Source organism: Sinohyriopsis cumingii, chromosome 14 (genome assembly GCF_028554795.1).
Source record: "Sinohyriopsis cumingii isolate HCF-2022 chromosome 14, ASM2855479v2, whole genome shotgun sequence".
Taxonomy (NCBI): domain Eukaryota; kingdom Metazoa; phylum Mollusca; class Bivalvia; order Unionida; family Unionidae; genus Sinohyriopsis; species Sinohyriopsis cumingii.
The window spans coordinates 97,955,358-97,974,353 of NC_142974.1; the positions used below are offsets into that span (position 1 = coordinate 97,955,358).

The 18,996-nt window shown below is 38.0% G+C and overlaps 1 protein-coding gene across 4 annotated transcripts in view; it reads right to left on the reverse strand.

Moving 5' to 3' along the window:
• The window catches only part of LOC149784457 (clathrin light chain B-like), a 29,248-nt gene extending 14,924 nt beyond the window's left edge, over positions 1–14,324 (reverse strand). Inside the window, exons 1-4 of one of the 4 annotated variants that reach the window (XM_089932535.1) lie at positions 14,133–14,323; positions 10,946–11,004; positions 9,228–9,260; positions 5,218–5,253 (exon numbers count right to left, since the gene is read on the reverse strand). In XM_089932535.1, the coding sequence (XP_089788661.1) occupies positions 5,218–5,253; positions 9,228–9,260; positions 10,946–11,004; positions 14,133–14,289 (285 nt within the window). In that variant the 5' untranslated portion in view covers positions 14,290–14,323. Of the gene's footprint in view, positions 1–5,217; positions 5,254–9,227; positions 9,261–10,945; positions 11,005–14,132 lie in introns of all 4 variants that reach the window. The other 3 variants (XM_089932538.1, XM_089932537.1, XM_089932539.1) reach the window with 3 other exon arrangements.
• Between the last annotated feature and the right edge of the window lie 4,672 nt (positions 14,325–18,996).

The following is an 18,996-nucleotide window of genomic DNA, read 5'->3' on the forward strand; positions in this document are numbered from 1 at the left end:
TGCCAAAGGAGGCAGCTGTTAGTACCATTTTTATAAGTCTTTGGAATGACTCTGCCCAGGATTAAACCCATCACATCCTGCATCCAAGGTGGATGCTCTAACCACTAGGCCACTGGTAAAAAAAAAAAAAAAAAGACATGCATGGCTGATACAAGGTCAACTCCAGTATCAATTTTAAGCAGTGCCGTTTTCTTGTCATCTTTCAGCCACAAAATTTGCTTGTATGGCACACATGTCATATAAAAAAGACCTCACAAAATAAAGACAATAAGATTATTACAATTGATTTTAGACTGAGGAGTGTACTCTTTGAAAAAAAAAACCCAAAAGCATAACCCAAAGATATTGATTATCACCAGTCAAGACCAGATGAATGATGATAATGGATAGTGAACATAACAAAATCTTCAGCTAAATATATTGCATTTACTTCTGAAATAACGTTTACAGGGAGAAATGTTAATTATGTGTCTAATATAGAGATCTGCCACAATAGCTGACAAAGAATGTATGGATAGGATTCAAACTAGGTAACCAAATGACTGGGCCAACAATACTGAGGAAGGAAATAGTACTGCAATATACAAATGAGTGAGATGTACCAACATAAAAAGTTTCATCACCACAGGGTCAAAGCAAACTTTTATTAACTACATGAGTCAAAGATACAGTAGATGTGACAACAAATGGTTGAAAATGCAAAAGTCCCTTAAGCTTGAAGACTGGATCACTTTATCCTACTATTGGTATTAATGAGTTATTATCTTTGACATACAAATTTTCATTAGTGTAGGTGTGTGTATGATACAGATTTGTAACGTGGCTTTAACAATTTTAAAGTAATATCAGCACAATGTCTGCAATGTGGCAGTTTTAAGTAATGTCTAGTACTGGGGCATCATGCCGCAGACATGTAGCATGATGTCCCACCCAGTCACATTATCCTGACACCAGGCCAACCAGTATAGTGTAGGTGTAGGTGAAAATGGGTCCAATATATTGAGTTCTTAGCTGAAAATACAAAGTCACTTAAGCTGGACAATTTGGTCGAAGTGATATATTTGAGTCAATCTCCATAAAATGCACCTACATACCAATTTCCATAAGTACAGGTGAAATATGGTTCAAGATATTAAGGATCTAATCAACAGAGAGCTGAGAATACAAATGTCACTCAAGAGTGAAAATTAGCTTTGTGACCTACTTTTCATTTAGCTGTGTTACTCCAAATACCAATTTTCATGCATGCAGGAGAAATCGGGTCCATGATGGTAAGACTGTAACAGCTCAAAAGCAGAAGTTCTCAGGTGTGAAACTTGGCTCAAATTGACCAACTTTCAGTATGGTAGAGTTGCTCTCCCTAATGCAGTGTAATTAATTGTGTGTGTAGTTGATATAGGGGACCAAGATATTGATAATTTAAAATGTAACTATCACTAAATTTTAAACATTCGATCACAGTAAACCACTATTCCTATGGCTCCATTAATTTTCTTGAGAAGCAGCCACACACCAATATCCAATGCAGACAGAATATGTCCACAATACTTATTGTACAAAAGAAGAATGGCTGAAAATATATGTTGCTAAAGTGTGCAAACTGGGTCACAGTAACCAACTTTTGGTGTGGCTGAGTTACCGAAGATGCATCCATATACCAATTTTTGAAAAGTGTAGGTTAAATAGGGTTTAAGACAGAGTGCAATGAATGAATAACTTAAAATAGCATAGCACAGATTTTAATGAATATCACCAAATTTTGCACAATAACATGTTTCATTACTGAGAAACAATAGTCAGCCCTGAATCAGCACTTTCCCAGTCAGCCAAGTAACTGAAAAATTCACTCAACTGCCTAAATATTTCAGCCACCATTTCTAGTTAAGTGAGAGAAATTACAACATTTGCTGACTTGGGGATTTTTGATTGCATGTTAAGAGTCACCTGTTCAAGAATACAGGTAACTTTAATTGAAGCATGTAGCTCTGACCTCTAAAATATTATTTAAATGAATTCCCAACTCCATGACAACTGTTTCAATAAGCCATCTCTTGCAATTAATCAAAATTAAACCATCTTACTGTTAATTATAACACAAAAGGCAGCAGAGTTTATTTATAAACACAAATGTAAAATAATTACTTTCAACATTTTATTTTATTTGAAAAAGTTAAAATTGAAGATGTGATGCAAGTTATGTTTCATGTACAAAAACATTGAACCCATTTAGAAAGTTAACATTTTTACAGTAGAAAGTTAAAAAAATGCTCAATCAAAAGATAAATTTTGACAAGAGCTTTTTTATATATATTAATCTCTGGTATAGAAAATGGTTATATAGTTGTACAAAATGCTTATGTATGTACTAGCTCCCTTTATCTATGCTGTGAGGTCTCGACGGTGGACTTTGATTCTCTCTCCCAATATGACTGCGCCCAATAAAACAGATGTTAGATCTGATTATTACAAAATTATTCAGAACTGATTCTAACATACATGGTAAAGCTATAATTTGACATCGTGCATGCATCGTGGCATGTTCCAAGACAACAGGCATGTGTGATGGTATGATCCAAGACAACAGGCATGTGTGTTGGTATTATCCAAGACAACAGGCATGTGTGTTGGTATGATCCAAGACAACAGGCATGTGTGCTGGCATGATCCAAGACAACAGGCATGTGTGCTGGTATGATCCAAGGCAACAGGCATGTGTGTTGGTATGATCCAAGACAACAGGCATGTGTGTTGGTATGATCCAAGGCAACAGGCATGTGTGTTGGTATGATCCATGACAAAAGGCATGTGTGTTGGTATTATCCAAGACAACAGGCATGTGTGTTGGTATGATCCAAGACAACAGGCACGTGTGTTGGTATGATCCAAGGCAACAGGCATGTGTGTTGGTATGATCCAAGACAACAGGCACGTGTGTTGGTATGATCCAAGGCAACAGGCATGTGTGTTGGTATGATCCAAGACAACAGGCATGTGTGTTGGTATGATCCAAGGCAACAGGCATGTGTGTTGGTATGATCCAAGACAAAGGAATCCAAGACAACAGGCATGCATGTTGGTATGATCCAAGACAAAGGAATCCAAGACAACAGACATGTGTGTTGATAAGATCCAAAACAGGCATGTGTGTTGGTATGATCCAAGTCAAAGGAATCCAAGACAACAGGCATGTGTGTTGGTATGATCCAAGACAAAGGAATCCAAGACAACAGGCTTGTGTGGTGGCATGTTCCAAGACAACAGGTATGTGTGTTGGTATGATCCAAGACAAAGGGATCCAAGACATCAGGCATGCATGGTGGCATGTTCCAAGACAACAGGCATGTGTGTTGGTATGATCCAAGACAAAGGAATCCAAGACATCTGGCATACATAATCCAAGTTTTTACCACAAGGGGTGTGTGTGCTTATTAAGACATGAATAACAATTCTCCAGGACTCTGTCATGGCCTTTATGCTAGTGATGACCAGCATTAAAGATGATGAACATTTTGTGGACTTTTCAAGGGGATGTGAATCTGACTAAAACAATATATATATCAACCTCTCATCAAGTTCATTGTCCTTTGCTATATTGCCATGTCAACATTTTACAGTTCTTCAAAAATCTTGCAAAATGCGAATAAAAACTGATGAAAAGCTACAGTTCTTTCTCTGGAATCACTATATACATTGGAGACAGGATTTTAATATAAACAGGTGAAATGTACAATTATTCAGACTCATGTTTAAAACTATTTTTGACATCTTAGAAGCACCATATAGGCCAAATGATTCTGTCATGTTAAAAAATGGTGATATGCCAGAGGTCACAAATCAAACAATAAATAATGATTTCAACATACACTGAGGTATACCTCTCTCTCGATAACTCGCTCACACTGGGGTTCAAAAACATCAACTGCACTATAAGTGAGGTGCGAGTTATCAAGGGACCTATATAAAAAGCCAAAACCAATAAAAGGATCAACATAAAGGCAAAAGGTGGGGTGGGGGGTTGGCAGGTTATAGTGTTGAATACTCAATTTACAATCAAACGAACGATAGAAAAATGAAGAAAATAAATCACAGTCACTGAGTAAGCCTTTTGCTTGATTCCTTTACTCTCCATGGTCACATTTACAAATGATTAGGTTAAATTACTGATTGGTGATATATACTTTAATGATGCTAAGTATATAAAAATGTGAAACCATTTTCGATTGGTCAAATAAAATGAATTTTGATAACGGTAGTGACCACATGAACTTATGCTTAGATTTGCATGCCTTTGAATTTTTTTCTTTGTACCTCCCTTGCTTGATTTAATATAAAAGACATATTCAAAGCGATAAAACAAGACAGGTCTCTTTTAATTGATTTTTTTAATGCAACAAATACTTCCCCAAGTTTTTTTATCAAAACAAAGCCAGCATGTAATTAAGTTCTCACAGAAGTACTCAAAGGTTTCGATGTGATGGTCGATTGACTCTTTTCATGTTTTCACTGAACAGAATATGTTGCGATTATAATGTTTACAATGAATGGAATTAAAGGATTAGAACGTGACTTTCACATAGCAAGACATTTAATTGGTGTTTATTTCATTCTCTGTTGCCACCTGTTAGCATTTACCAGAAGTTTTCATTGATCGCTATTTCACCAGACTGTTTATTTTACAGTGTATTGACAACTATTTATCATAAAATAATTACATAATATATGATATCTTATTTAGAACTTTCAAATTTCACAATATGGATTCTATCTTTACGGGCATTAATCACCATTTTCGATGATAAAATGATCGATGTATCAAGGTTTAATTTACCAATTCTTATCATAATTTTTTCACGTTCAACATATTTTACAGATATTGAAAATATATTTTCTTTGGAAAAAATCGGGAGCATTATAAGCAGGATCATGAGTTATCCGGGCGTGAGTTATCGAGGGAGTGGTGTATATGTAATTGCCAGTACTCTAAATTTTCTGGAATGCAGTTAACTCTGGTAGAGATTGTTTATTTACAGAAATACAGTGCAAAATGACGTTTATTTGTTGGGCACCAATTTTGTGGATTTGGGAAGTGCAACCCAACAAGTTCGGACAAAAAGATCATTTTCTGGGGGGTGCAAAAATTTATACCTTCTAAAACAAATATAGTCACAGAAACCACATGCATGTGCCCACATGGGAGATAATTCAAACTTAACATACCATAGCCATCTCTGCAAAGTCTCCATCATCATTCACCTAAATGCAAAAGAGTTATTAGGTTACAGTAAAACATACTAATATCCTAGTTGTTTATATTTATCTGGCCCCAAGTGCTAAAACCATGATTAAAAATATCCATGGCTCAAGTATCAACAACAAAAAAATGTTCAGCCATGCCTCTATCCCATGAGAAAATAATTCAATGATGTACCACTATTTTTGTGGTTGCTATATGAATGTTGATACAACAGCTTGAAGTAAAACTGTTGCAAAAATAGAACTTCCTTAGCAAAACATTTCTGTTTTTGTTGGTAGAGACACTTATCACAAATCATAAACCATATAATTCTTCAATTTGAACACTTTAAATAATCATTGATAACTACAGTATATTTCTTAACATGAATTCTGGTTATACATATCTACACCTGGCAGTCATATTTGTTAACCCCCACTTGCAGATATGATATAAGACCAACTGAAATCAGAGACAAAGAATCATTAAAGTTATTAAAATGCAGCTATACTTCCTTCTGCATTAATTCCAATATCATTCTCTGACTATGCCCATAGGAAATTATTACATTTGCTTTAAAAAAAATTATTTAAACAACCTCTCTGATATTCAAACACTTTCACTGATCTCCCACACAAAGTAAGAATAGTATATGTCAATCAAATATAACTTAACAAACATTTCAATTGCCCACATATCTGTCTAATCACCTTTGTACATGTTAATGTTTACTTAATTATCAATTTTTTTACAGCTGGGTCAAGCAGCTAGACAGAAGCCATTTACCCCCCCCCCATAAGCAACTGATAATTTTGCTTAATCGACACTTAATTTTTTTTCTTCTGAAATTGAATCTGCACTTTTGCTGAATACCATTAGTTTGTTAATGCTGACATTACATTTATTCAGCAAAGTTTATATTTTTCAGCCCATCGACTGTTATCTATCACGCTCCTTTGAGTACCCAGTATTTATTCATTAAAGTTTATATTTTACAGCCCATCGACTATTATCTATCACCCTCCTTTGAGTACCCAGTATTTATTCAGCATGAAAAACAACAGTTCAATGAAGTTCAGTAAATAAATGTCATTAGAAACCATTTAGTGTTGAGTAAATTGTAAGCAATTATCTGGATAATGTTAAGACAAAAGTACAGTGTAAGCTTAACTTCATGCACTTTCCAATATATATATATATAGGTCAACCATTATGCAAGAAGCGGTAAGTTTTTTTCATGTGATATATACAATCTAAGATTATTACTCATTTTGAGCTAAAAAATTTAACTTCTTAAATAATTTCAATCTACTGCCTAATTATTTGACCCATTTTTATAAATTTCATATAAACGGGCATAAATGAAAGATCCTTAAACTCTGCAGTATCAGCAGCCTCTATCTAATGTTTTCAACAGAAAGAGGAATTTAAACATGGCAAGAAAATATTAGATTTTTCTGAGTCTTCTGAAATAATTATTTACTTGCCCATATGAGTCTGTGTCGTCAGTAAACACAGATCTTAAATAAATTATTTTGTTTCAAGGCTGGTGTATGAGATATTAATACTGTTGCTGAGGCCTTTAAAAAACCTGCATGGTTACGGTAACATACAAGCAAAAAGGTAGAATACATGCAAACCAAAACATTTTTTTAAAAATAAATTATTTTCATTTTGCATCTTCCAACAGTTGTATAATTCTGAAATGCCATACTCCAACCCACATGTTCACTGATGCAAAATTGGCCTGATTATAGACAGACACAAATCAGTTTTTGTTTGAGTTTTTTTTCTCTTCCAGCTAAATGCAGTATGTGACAGAGTCTTGTGAATGTATGTAGTCTCAGACTGACTGGAGACTATGTCCATGATCATTTGAACAAGGTAAGACAATATATTACTGTCCTCTCAAAGTTGTTGTTACAAGCTGAATACAACTACTCCAAGGTGATTTTTATATCGACCACTGTGAAGCATGATATTGACATCATCTGAAAACTGTTGTACTAATGTGACTTTTGTTAGTTATTACCCTTTTCAGCAGTTGGATGTAATGCAAGACAGCAAACTGGGAATTCAACTGAGTTCAAACGATTGTCATGAACCTTGGGAATTCAACTAGTCTCACATATTTCAATGGAATGTCATGAAACCTGGAAAATTGTATGATCTGAATATGTACAGACCACTCATTGTGTTTGTGGGTTTTTTTTAGGAGTTATTGCCCTTTCCTGTCTTGAAGCCTGATGTAGTCATGAGAATCAGTTTTCAACGGACTGCATGAAACTTTGTAAAATTGATGATCATCTTAAATTGTGTATACTGAAAATTACTATTCTGCCACAATTATTTTCTGACTTTTGTCATGTAGCTGAACATATGTGGCAGAATCTAGTTAACAAAACTAATCCCAGAATTTCTGAAGAATCACTGTGAAACTCTGCATTACTGTGACTTTGTTAGAGTTATTGCTCTTTTTTACTTGCAGTTAGATGTACAGCAGCATCTTGTTAATACCACTAGTCTCACCTTTTTCAATGGGCTGCTATGAGACTTTGCAAATATGATGTCTAACATCTGAAGGGACATGGACTGGCAAATAGCTTTGATCCTGTGATTTTTATAGTGGTATCACTTTATGACCTGGAGTTTGATGTAGTGATGACAGAATCTTTGTGAATGTATCATATCTCAGTCTTAATGGAAAGCCAATTTGCTAGGAAACATTGATGTCATGGTTATTGTCTGAACACTTAACAAATTAATGACCTCACACAATTTTTGTTAGAGTTATCGTCCTTGTTGTATTGAGGCTGACTGTAGTGTATAATAGAATGCAACTTAAAGCCGTCTAAGAGCTTTTGTTAGAGCCATCATCTGAAGATGTGCACATCAGCAAATCAAGATGATCTCAACTCTAGACTGTGTTGTGGAATAATGCGGAATTTTGCTGATTGCCCATTGTTGTGTACAACTGGGTCATAAGCAACTCTATGCACTAAACGTCTCTTTTTGAGATTCACATGTTTCGTTCCATAGAGAACAAAGATAGAAAAAAAATCAAAGCAAATCTGTTTATGAATGTGAGTGCTCAGAAAAGGCAATAAAATATCAGACAAAAATCCGAAGAGTTCAAACAAAGGAAAAACAATGGCTGGTCTCCTGTCACATACCCCTCCCTCTTGTAAAGCTAATTAAAGGTTAAGCTAAAAGTTGAACAGTTTCAAATAAAAGTGCACAGAAGCATGGTCTGTTCCAAACCAGTGATGCAGATGAAATAAAACTATTTCTGAAAATTACATTTGAAGACACATCCATGAAAGAGTATTGTTATATTTAAAGAAACTATGTCTGTAAATTGTGTATTATTTAACAGTGTGGAAAAAAGGACCAGAATCAGTTTTTCAAGTATTAATAATAATAATAATAATAATAATAATAATGATGATGTCTAAACAAAAACTTTTCTGCAAAAGACATTAAATGCAAATGTTCAACCAAACAAAAAAATGTTATCAAGTTCTCAGAAACATTCAGAAGGAATTCCACAACTCTTTTACATGTGTAGGTAACCTAATCAGTCTGCCATATATAAAATGTTTACAATTTAAAATCTTCATAAATGTTTAGCTGTCTTTCTTGTCTTAGTGTGACTACAATTGAAGAACATACCAAAATCATTTAAGGTCCTCTATCAATTACCAACTGATATAGGGGCAGCTGATTAATTTTGCAACACATGCAAAAGTAAAGTAAGAATACATGTATATGTACAGCAAGGATACATGTAGAAATACATGTACTGGATGCATTCAAGGACAGAAATAAAGTCTTTACTTTACTTAAAAGAGAACTTAGTGAGCAAAAAAGCAATAAAAAGGCAGGCCGTTGACATGGATTAGAGACTGAAACATAAAGCATTACCCATGGCAAAGGTTACCATTTACAGTGCATTAAGCATTATCTGATATTTTAAAAAAACTTTGTAATTTACCATATATCTTCCTGTAGACTCCCATGGCATGGCCTTTCAAATTTAGGATAGAAAAATCAATAAATTCCATCTACATTAAATAGATTTTGTACAAAAAATGCTTTCAGTACTCTCTACTTCATAGTTTCTGATTTTATATTCACCTAACCATTATTCTTTTCTCTTCAGGGTCTGAAAATCTTTGCGGAAAATTCATACCTCCATATGAAAAAATGGAGGAAAATTTCCTAATATAAGATGAATTTAATAATGAAATAAAAGTCTTGAAATTTATTATATAGTTTTGGCTGATATTCCGTTGTGATAATTTGGATATAACTGTCAATCCCACAAATGTGCATTGTAGAATAAACCCTCTTTCATCTGCATCACCTATCCTTGTTGGTTCTAAGAAATGTTGGCGAATCCTTCCCTCAAAAATCAAGGAAAAAAGCATGCAATTCTTAACAAATTGGATTTTTCTTCACATCAAAATACAAAGACTTTTCTGCAAGTAGATATGATGTGTGTTGTGATGTGATTTGTATTTCTGAAGTAGCTTTAAAAAATTTCAGTCATATCGCTATGATGTCTGCAATGTGGCAGATTATAGTGATGTGTAGCACTGGGGCATAATGCAACAAACATGTAGCATGATGTCCTATCCATTTACATTATCCTGACACCAGACTCACCAGTCCTAACACTAACCTCTTAATGCTGAGTGCCAATCGAGGCAACTGTTAGTACCGTTTTTGTAACTCTTTGGTATGACTTGGCCGAGGATCGAAACCCACGAACTACCACATCCGAGGCAGACATTCTAACCACTAGGCCACCGAAGCGATCAAGTAGATATGAGTTTGAAATTCAAAACCCTGCTGTAACATACTTGTTTTCAACATACTGCAAGAGTTGACATTAAAAATATTACTTGTTAGATTACAACTACCATTTTTTTTGTATGTAACAAGCACTTGCTACAAGGGAAACTGACAAGAGAAAGCCTTTTGTCAAGCTGACCTTTTCCTTAGCATGAAAGTAAAAAATTTGAAAAAGAGCATAATCAAAAACAAACTTAACACTGACATTACTCTAGAATAAGTTCACGTTTGGACATATGGACAAGCGCACAGACACAAAAGTGATTGCTACAACATGTAAAGAAAGCTTGACAATAACAACATCAATTATCAAGCAAACGAATGCATGCTATATTTCATTTTCCTCTTCTATCAATATCTTGTATGGTAGCAATTTATTTCCCTTTTAAAATGGCAAATAATCGATTTGGTTTGATGATTTTGGTCACAGCAACACAGTAGGTTATTTAGCATCAAAATGGGCTTCTTTATGGTTGTTGTTGTTGTTGTTGTAGGGTTTAACGCCATTTTTCAGCACACGATAGGCTATACATGGCGGCCAGTATTAATGGTGGAGGAAGAACTCGGGGAAAACCCCAGAAAGAACCACCGACCCACGAGAAGCTACTGGCAAGCTCTCTCACATACCCACATTAGCCGAATCCGAGACTCGAACTTACGCAGACAGAGGTGAGATGGCAGTGATCCGTAACGAAGAGCGCTTTAGACCACTCGGCCACTCGGGGCCCCCCTTCTTTATGGTAAAACAGTGTACTTGTTCATATGAAGTAAAATCCTATGCATACAATAACATTAAAAAAAAAAAAGTTTTATGCTTAAAATCCAAATACTAAATGTCCCTTTTCCCAGAAGTACCTGTGGAGATGCCCGCCTATCAAAGTCATCTGTCTGGCCCCCAAAAGGATCATAGTCACCTGCAAGAAAAATGACACAATAATGGATCTGAATGTCGGAAAAGAAAGAATAAAGAATATTTTCTCATGCTTTTGTTTCTTAATCTTTTTGCCTTAGCTTCTATACTCATTTATAAGTCCAAATGCAAATTACACATAACCAAACTTGCTGTCACCTGCTGTGCCAGTAGAACTGGGCCTATACATTTTATTTACAGCATTCAATAAAACAAGCAACAAAGATATTATGTGATGCCAGACATGGGACCCGAATAGAAATGGCCTGAGGTCCTGTCATATTTCCTATCAGACCCAGCAGATACATTTCTTATAACTTTGTCAGACCTCCCACTTTTCCAAGAAATGGAAATCACAAGTATTCTTTTGCAGTCTCAAAGTTGTTTCCTCAATAAGTAGAAAATCTCTATTAGAAAAAGTCTAAAACTTCATTCCAGTTATGGTAATGTTATTAAAAGCCTACTTAAGCATTGTTGCGCACAACAGTCAAACCTGGACATCACGTATGAGTGAAAGCTTTTTCAACCTCTGAATTTTAGTAACCTTCCACCTAGGTGCTATTGATTTATCATTTTTCTGATGCATGTTTTGAAGTTTAAAAAGATCCCTCTTCTTTAACATTTTTTTTATTGATATAACATCCATCAGTCACAACAACAATGCCAGTTTTGCTTAACATCTGGTGCCATTTTTTAAGTACATACTGGTCTGCTAACTACATATATTAGCAAAATATAATGAACCTAGATACTTTTTTCAAAATGAAGAAACCCATCTGTTCTCATGGAAATAAGTCACACAGAACTACTTTAAATAGACAATAACAAAAGTACATGTTGGTCTACAAATGTACTCTCACAATATTATGTAGGAGTCTTCTTTTCTTTTAAAAAAAATATTCTCAAAATTATGTGTGGGATTAAAAAGATGTTAATAAAAATGAAAAAAACAAGTTCTGTGTGTGTGTGATTTGGATTTTTAACGTAGCTTTAACAATTGTTCAGTCATATCTCTACGATGTCTGCAGTGTGGCAGTTTATAGTGATGTCTAGCACTGGGGCATCATGCCTCAGACATGTAGCATGATGTCCCACCCAGTCACATTATACTGACACCAGGCCGACTAGTCCTAACGCTAACCTCTTAATGCTGAGCGCCAAGCAAGGCAGCTGTTAGTACCATTTTTGTAAGTCTTTGGTATGACTTGGCCGGGAATCGAACCCATGACCTCCCACATCTGAGGCAAACACTCTAACCACTAGGCCACAAGTTCTCATTGCTTTATTTTTATTTGTATAATGTACCAAAAAAGTATAATCCATCAAAGGCATGTGTATGATTTAATTAGGTGAAAACAAAATCATAATAGTTATGCCAACAGTTTAATGGCTGGCATGTATGTTAATGTTATCTAACTTCGATTTGGAAACAAAAATTTGACCATATTTTTATGCAAGGAACTATGTAGGTAATTCAGTGCCCCAATATACTTTCTTTCTCAATGAAACTCTTTAGTGTATACCTGCTGGGGTCACAAAAAGCAAACCATGCTAATTTTATTTATATTACTTCAACTCTGCAGTAAGTATGTTGTGTTTAGCTACTCTCCATCACCAGAAAGCAAGGTAAGACTTTTTCTTAATCCACTCCATTACTACTTGGCTGTATTTAACAGGACATTGTGTTTTAAGATTGTAAGATGTATTAGGGATGCAAGACACTGTCCCCCCCCCCCCAAACACACACACAACCATCATTCAAACTGGCAGAATTATGATTTGGAGTGCCAATTCAGCTCCCATAGTAAACCTAAGCAATCATATTAAAATTTGTATAACTTTATATTCTGAATCCTCTTGATCAAGCCTATATTAATCAGTATGGACCATAGTCTTGAGTTTCCTCTGACCTTTGCCACCTATTTTTGAAGTCTGGACATTTATTTTGGAGTGAAGGGTCATTTTTATTGTCGATATCACATGACTACTGGACCTCTCATGTCATGGACATGTAGGCTGATGTGTGGGTTGTCATTTGACTAACAACACAAATAGCAAGTTCCAGGTCAAATTTCATCAACATGGTAGTTTCGTCTCATCTGTCAGCAGATTAAAAATAACAAATGTTATATTCCAAATTTCTGAGAAAATAAATCTTCCTATCAATTCCGTGCAGGTATGGGTTGATTTAAGGTTGTTCAAGTTAGCTAGCCTTGCTAATAAGCAACTACTATCTACGAACTCCACAGTTAATTCCAACTTTCTGAAAGGCAATTGATTCTACACACCAACATAATTGTCAGAATATTAAACAGGGTGTCAAGGGTCAGAGAAAATTAGGACAATACAGACCACATCATTGAAGACTGCTTCTGTATATAGAAAACAATATAAGGTGTGGCATTTTCTGGTTCTACATGTGTTTGAAACATGTGTTCTCAGTCACCCAAGTTATTGTCTTTGATATGGATATATGAAGCTTTTTCAGTCTTTTTGCGATTTCGAATTGATAAAAGACATGTGACAAAAGTCTAATCAAGCAGATGGTTGGGGTCACGCTTGCACTCCTTGTGTTAATTTATAGTCCCTATAAGGCGATTTTGTGTTGCAAAAGATATTTGTACTTTACTGATAAAACGTCAGACACTTGTGTCCACATCAAGGAGTAAAATGCTGATTACAGACTGAAATTCCAACAGTAAACATTTTATTTTATTTTCAGTTAAGACTATATTCTTATTACTAAAATCTTACCTCATTATCAACCGATTCTGGCCGACCAAATACTCTATTTTCTATTCAACCATATCTAGAATGAGTCCCATTCGTCCATACCATCCATATAATAAGTACCTTGAGCCCTAAAGGGCTGTTCTCCCACTGGATGGGTGGTGGCGCATAAATGACGCCGTCAGAATGGAAGAAATCACAATGGTCTGGTGAAAAATGAAACAAATTTAACAGTCCACGTGAGAATCGTGTGGTAAAAAATAAAGCCTACAGTAAAATAAAACAACAACAAATCTGCATAACGTTCATCTGAGAGAAAAAGTGGGCGGATAATTTGGTTACATATTTGTACTGATAAATTGTCTGAACACCGGCAAGTATGTCGGCAGGAATATTCCATACCCTGTCCATCTTGTGCCGTTGTATCACCCCCAAAGGTGTAATCTTCAAGACCAGCTAGTTCTGTCTGCTCCCGAGCGAGGAAGGCCGCCGCTGGATCTTCCTCTTGGAACTGAGAGTCCTGGGACATGGGAGCGAAATCATCTCCGAAATCAGCCATGATAATGTTGGTTACGTCACAGGAAGTTTAATAGGCGAAATCCACCTACTTCCGGCTAAATGTGGCTAGGGACTAAATCAAACAATCTTTATAATCTTATGGTCGGTTGAAAATAAATCAGTCGCCACATTATTTTACGAAAAAAGTTTTAAATCACAAAACTCTCATAAACAAATTTCTCAGCAAAGATAATTTGTATTAATGATCAAACATTAACATCATAAATATATTGCCAGAATTTCGAAATTCTATGTTTTACAAAGATGACAAGGAGATTTCAGAAATCTGGACTATTCAAAGTCTACAACTTTGTCATTTTGCATTTTGACATTTTAATAGTGCGCCTATTTTGCTTCAGATTAAAGTCGAGCTAAATTTGAAAATTTTTAAATATCGAAATAATAATAATAATAATAATAATAATAATAAATAAATAAATAAATAAATAAATAAATAAGGAATTGAGCCGGTGCTCTTGCCTCATGCAGGTGCTCCAGGTCTCACTTCCATATAGAAGGGTACTGAGAACGCAGACCTGGTAGACTTGGATCTTGGTGTGCTCTGGGAGCGCGTTGTTTTCCAACACCTTCTTTGTTAGTTGTGTCATGATGGTGTTTGCCATTTTCCAAGCCTTCTGTCCAGCTCCACATCAAGTGAGAGAGTGTTGTTGATGGTTGACTCCAGGTAAGTAAAGTTGTTGACTGCTTCCAGGGTGACACCGTCAATTTTGATGGAAGGGGCAATGGTGGTATCTTGCACTCTGACTTTTGTCTTTTCCAGGCTGATGGTGAGCCCAAATTGCTTGCAGGCATCGGCGAAACGGTCTCCCAGTCTCTGGAGGGCGTCCTTGGCGTGGGTCACAAGAGCCGTGTCATCTGAAGAAAGCATTTCCCTGATGAGCACCGACCTCACTTTGGACTTCGAACGCAGTCGTGCCAGGTTGAACAGCCTCCCGTCGGACCTAGTGTGTAAATATACGCCATCAGTGGACGAGTCGAAGGCATAGGACAGGAGCAGGGAGAAGAAGATCCAGAATAGGGTTGCGCCAGCACGCAGCCCTGCTTCACACAACTGTTGATTGGGAAGGAGGCTAAGGAGGATCAATCATACAGGATTGTTCCTTTCATATCAGCATGGAATGAGATTATCATGCTGCGTAGTTTTTGGGGGGCAACCAATCTTCCTGCTGACCAGGTCAAAGGCCTTGGTGAGGTCGATGAACGTCATGTAGAGTGGTTGACCTTGCTCTCTGCTACTCTCTTGGAGTTGTCGTAGGGAGAAGATCATGTCTGTCGTCCACCTGCCTGCTCTGAAGCCGCACTGGGATTCCGGGTACACACGGTCCGTCAGCAGATGCAGCCTGTTGAGTATGATGCGGACATACACTTTGCCAACGATGCGCAGGAGCGAGATCCCTCTGTAATTATTACAGTCACTGCGGTCGCCCTTGTTTTTGTAAAGGGTCACAATCGTGGTGTCGCGCATGTCTTGGGGGACTGCTCCTTCCTCCCATCAGAGGCAAAGTAGCTCAAACAGCGGCTGCAGCAATTTTGGTTTCCCACGTTTGATATCTTCTGGCGGATGCTGTCGCTACCTGGTGCTTTGTCGTTTGGGAGGGAGTCGATTGCTTTGCTGAGCTCCTCTAAGGTGGGAACTTAGCCGAGCTCCTCCATAGTGGGCAGTTTGTTTATTCTGCTAAGGGCCGCATCAGTGACAGACGTTTCTCGGGAGTATAGCTCTGACTAGTGCTCCACCCTATCTGGCCATATGTTGCTCACGGTCAATGATCTCTCGTGTCAGAGATTTCGGGGGGGGGGGTCCCCTTTCACTGTAGGGCTTAGAACCTTCTTAATGTCACTGTACATACCTCGGATATTTCAAGACTCGGCACTGCGCTGAATTTCTTCACACACTTGTTGCAAGTACTCGTTCGCACAATGTCTAGCGATGCGTTGGGTGTTGCTTCGGGCACTTCTGAGAGAAGCAAGCGTCCGTTCATTAGGGCATTTTTGTAAGCTATGAAGGCTTTTCGTTTGTCTTTGATTATTGGTTTCATCTTTGATAGACGTGCATTGAACCAGTCCTGGAGTGGCTGTTACTTCTTGCCAAGCAGACATGGCTGTACTGTAGCTGGCACCCTTCAAGGAATTCCACTTGGCCGTGGCATCGTGCTCTGTCAGGTCCTGGAGAGCCTGGTCCAGGGCGGACGCATACTCATCTACCTTGGAGGGGACCGACATCTGCGCAGTGTTTATGCGAGGGCGTCCTTTTGGTTTTGAGCGGTATAGTGTGATGGCTGTAAGCGCACATTGCTGATCACGAGGGAGTATTCGGAGTCGCAGTCTGCACTGTAGTAGGTTCTGGTGGAGAGGACGCTGTTCAGGGCAGAGCGCCTGGTGATGACCAAGTCGAGCTGGTGTCAGCGATGAGACCTGGGGTATTTATATGACACTTTATATTGTGGCTTACACTTGAAGAAGGGTTTTGTGACGCACAGGTCATGATAGGTGCACAGCTTCAGCAGTCTCTAATCGTTTTCGTTGATCTTTCCAGTGCCATGATGTCCGAGGCAGGTATGCCACGACTCGTGGTCCGCGCATACTACGGCATTAAAGTCGCAAAGGAGGAATAGTGGTTCGACTTTGGAGAATCCTTTGATCTGTTAGTCCATTTGTCCATAAAATGGATCCTTTGTTACTTCTAAAGACGTGATGGTGGGCGCGTAAACACCGAGGATGTTGATAGGACCTTCAGCTGTGTTGAGGCGGATGGACAAGAGGCGCTCAGTTCCCCTGTAGGAGGCTCAACCGAGGCCAGGAGGTTGTTTTTTTTATGGCAGAGCCCACTCTGTGCTGGAAGGGATCCTCATGTTCTCGACCCTTCCAGAAGAAGGTGTAGTTTTCCTCTCTGACATAGCCGCTAGAGGCAAGCCTGGTTTCTTGGAAGGCAGTTATGCTGATATTTAGTCTGGTGAGTTCTCTATCGATGATGGCCGTCTTCCTGGTGTTGTCCACCTCCCTGCGGTCGTCGGAGATGCCTGTGCACATGGTGCGCACGTTCCAGATTGCGAAGAGCTAGAGTCATCTTTATTGATTTCTTGTTTCTTTTGTCTGGTGTGGAATTACCGTCTGCTTGTCATGCTGAGCAACACCACACTGAGCTCATGACACCCACTGGAGCAGGCAGACGATGGCTGGTCAACACCTTACTGACCGGGTGCTACCCGAATTGAGGCTGGAGGTAGTCGGCCAGTGGGACACGATGATCCCTCCCACCGTCGAAGCTGACCTGTGGCGCCTCTTCCCTGCGCCAGTTAGGTGGGACTTATAACCCGTAAACTGTCATCTTTTGTGTTGTTAAGTCACTCAGTAGCTAGACTGGAGTGACATCTCCAAGGCGCAAGCCTGGACGTGGAGTATGGAGATCCTGGGCTGCCCAGACGCCAGGATCCCTCTCTCGTCCTTGCTGGTGGGGTCCAAAGGAATGCTGAGCATGACATTTGGCACCATTTCGGGTGAAGGAGGAAGTCGTAGTTGACACCCGGCCGCCTTAGGGGCTCCACTCCGGATTTTCTGTCTGGGTTTACTCCCGTAGCTTTTCCTTCTCCCGAAGATATCCACAAGTCAGCGGAGCCATCATCCAATGGCTGGGACTTGGTGGGTTTGGAGTCAGAGTTTTCCTTCTCTTAGACTGGCTGACTGCGAAGGCTAACGAGCACAGTCTGCCCACCCAGTTATACCGCCGGGCACTCGGTCGCGTCACACAGCACGCTCTTTGTAAACAGGGGGCTCGCGTGAAGGTGCTATTGTGGACACAATAGTATAGGAAAGACCATAGGCAAGTAACCTCCTGCCCAGCAGGACCAGAGAGTGGTCCCGCGCGATCACTGGATGGAGTGGCTGTAAGAGACGCTTCACTTTCCTTTGGCGAGCAGGACGTCAGGCCCAGGCCTCACCCACCCCCCAACAACAACACCAATAATATAATAAGAATAAGAATAAGAAGAGTAATAATATTAAATAAATGAGGGTTATATAGTTAGCTGATACCAGTCTTCCACAAATGGGCCCACATCACTGCTTATAAATGTAAATTAAATATGAACAATTTAATAATAAACATTGACATGCTTTGAAAAATATTAACGTTACAAATTTGACACAATTTTTCATGAAAAAAAAAAATCTTCCTGTATTACCTCTGAATTGCAAATTACTCGCTCTGAGCATAGTAATTATGTAGCAATAACCGTTATCCACGAACAATTCTATACGTCTTTGATAAGTGTCATCCATTCTCAGTGACTTAATCTTGGTTAAATTGCATCGTCATATTGAAATAATGTATAATCCACACATAAATAAAATTTTTATAACATTGCTAGCCTGACTACATCAAAGTATTCCCTAATCCACACGCAACTAAAATTTTTGTAACAATGCAACCTGATTACAATAAATATTCCCTAATCCGCACGTACATAAAAGCTTTATAACATTGCTAGCCTGATTACATCAAAATATTCCCTAATCCGCACGTACATAAAATTTTTGTATAACACTGCTAGACTGACTGCACCAAATATTGCCTAACCCACACGTAAATAAAAACTTTATAACTTTGCTAGCCTACTTATAATTATATACACGTTTCAGCTGTGTAGTATAATATTGTTTGGAAATCTCTTTGCTAGCATTTCTAGCATTC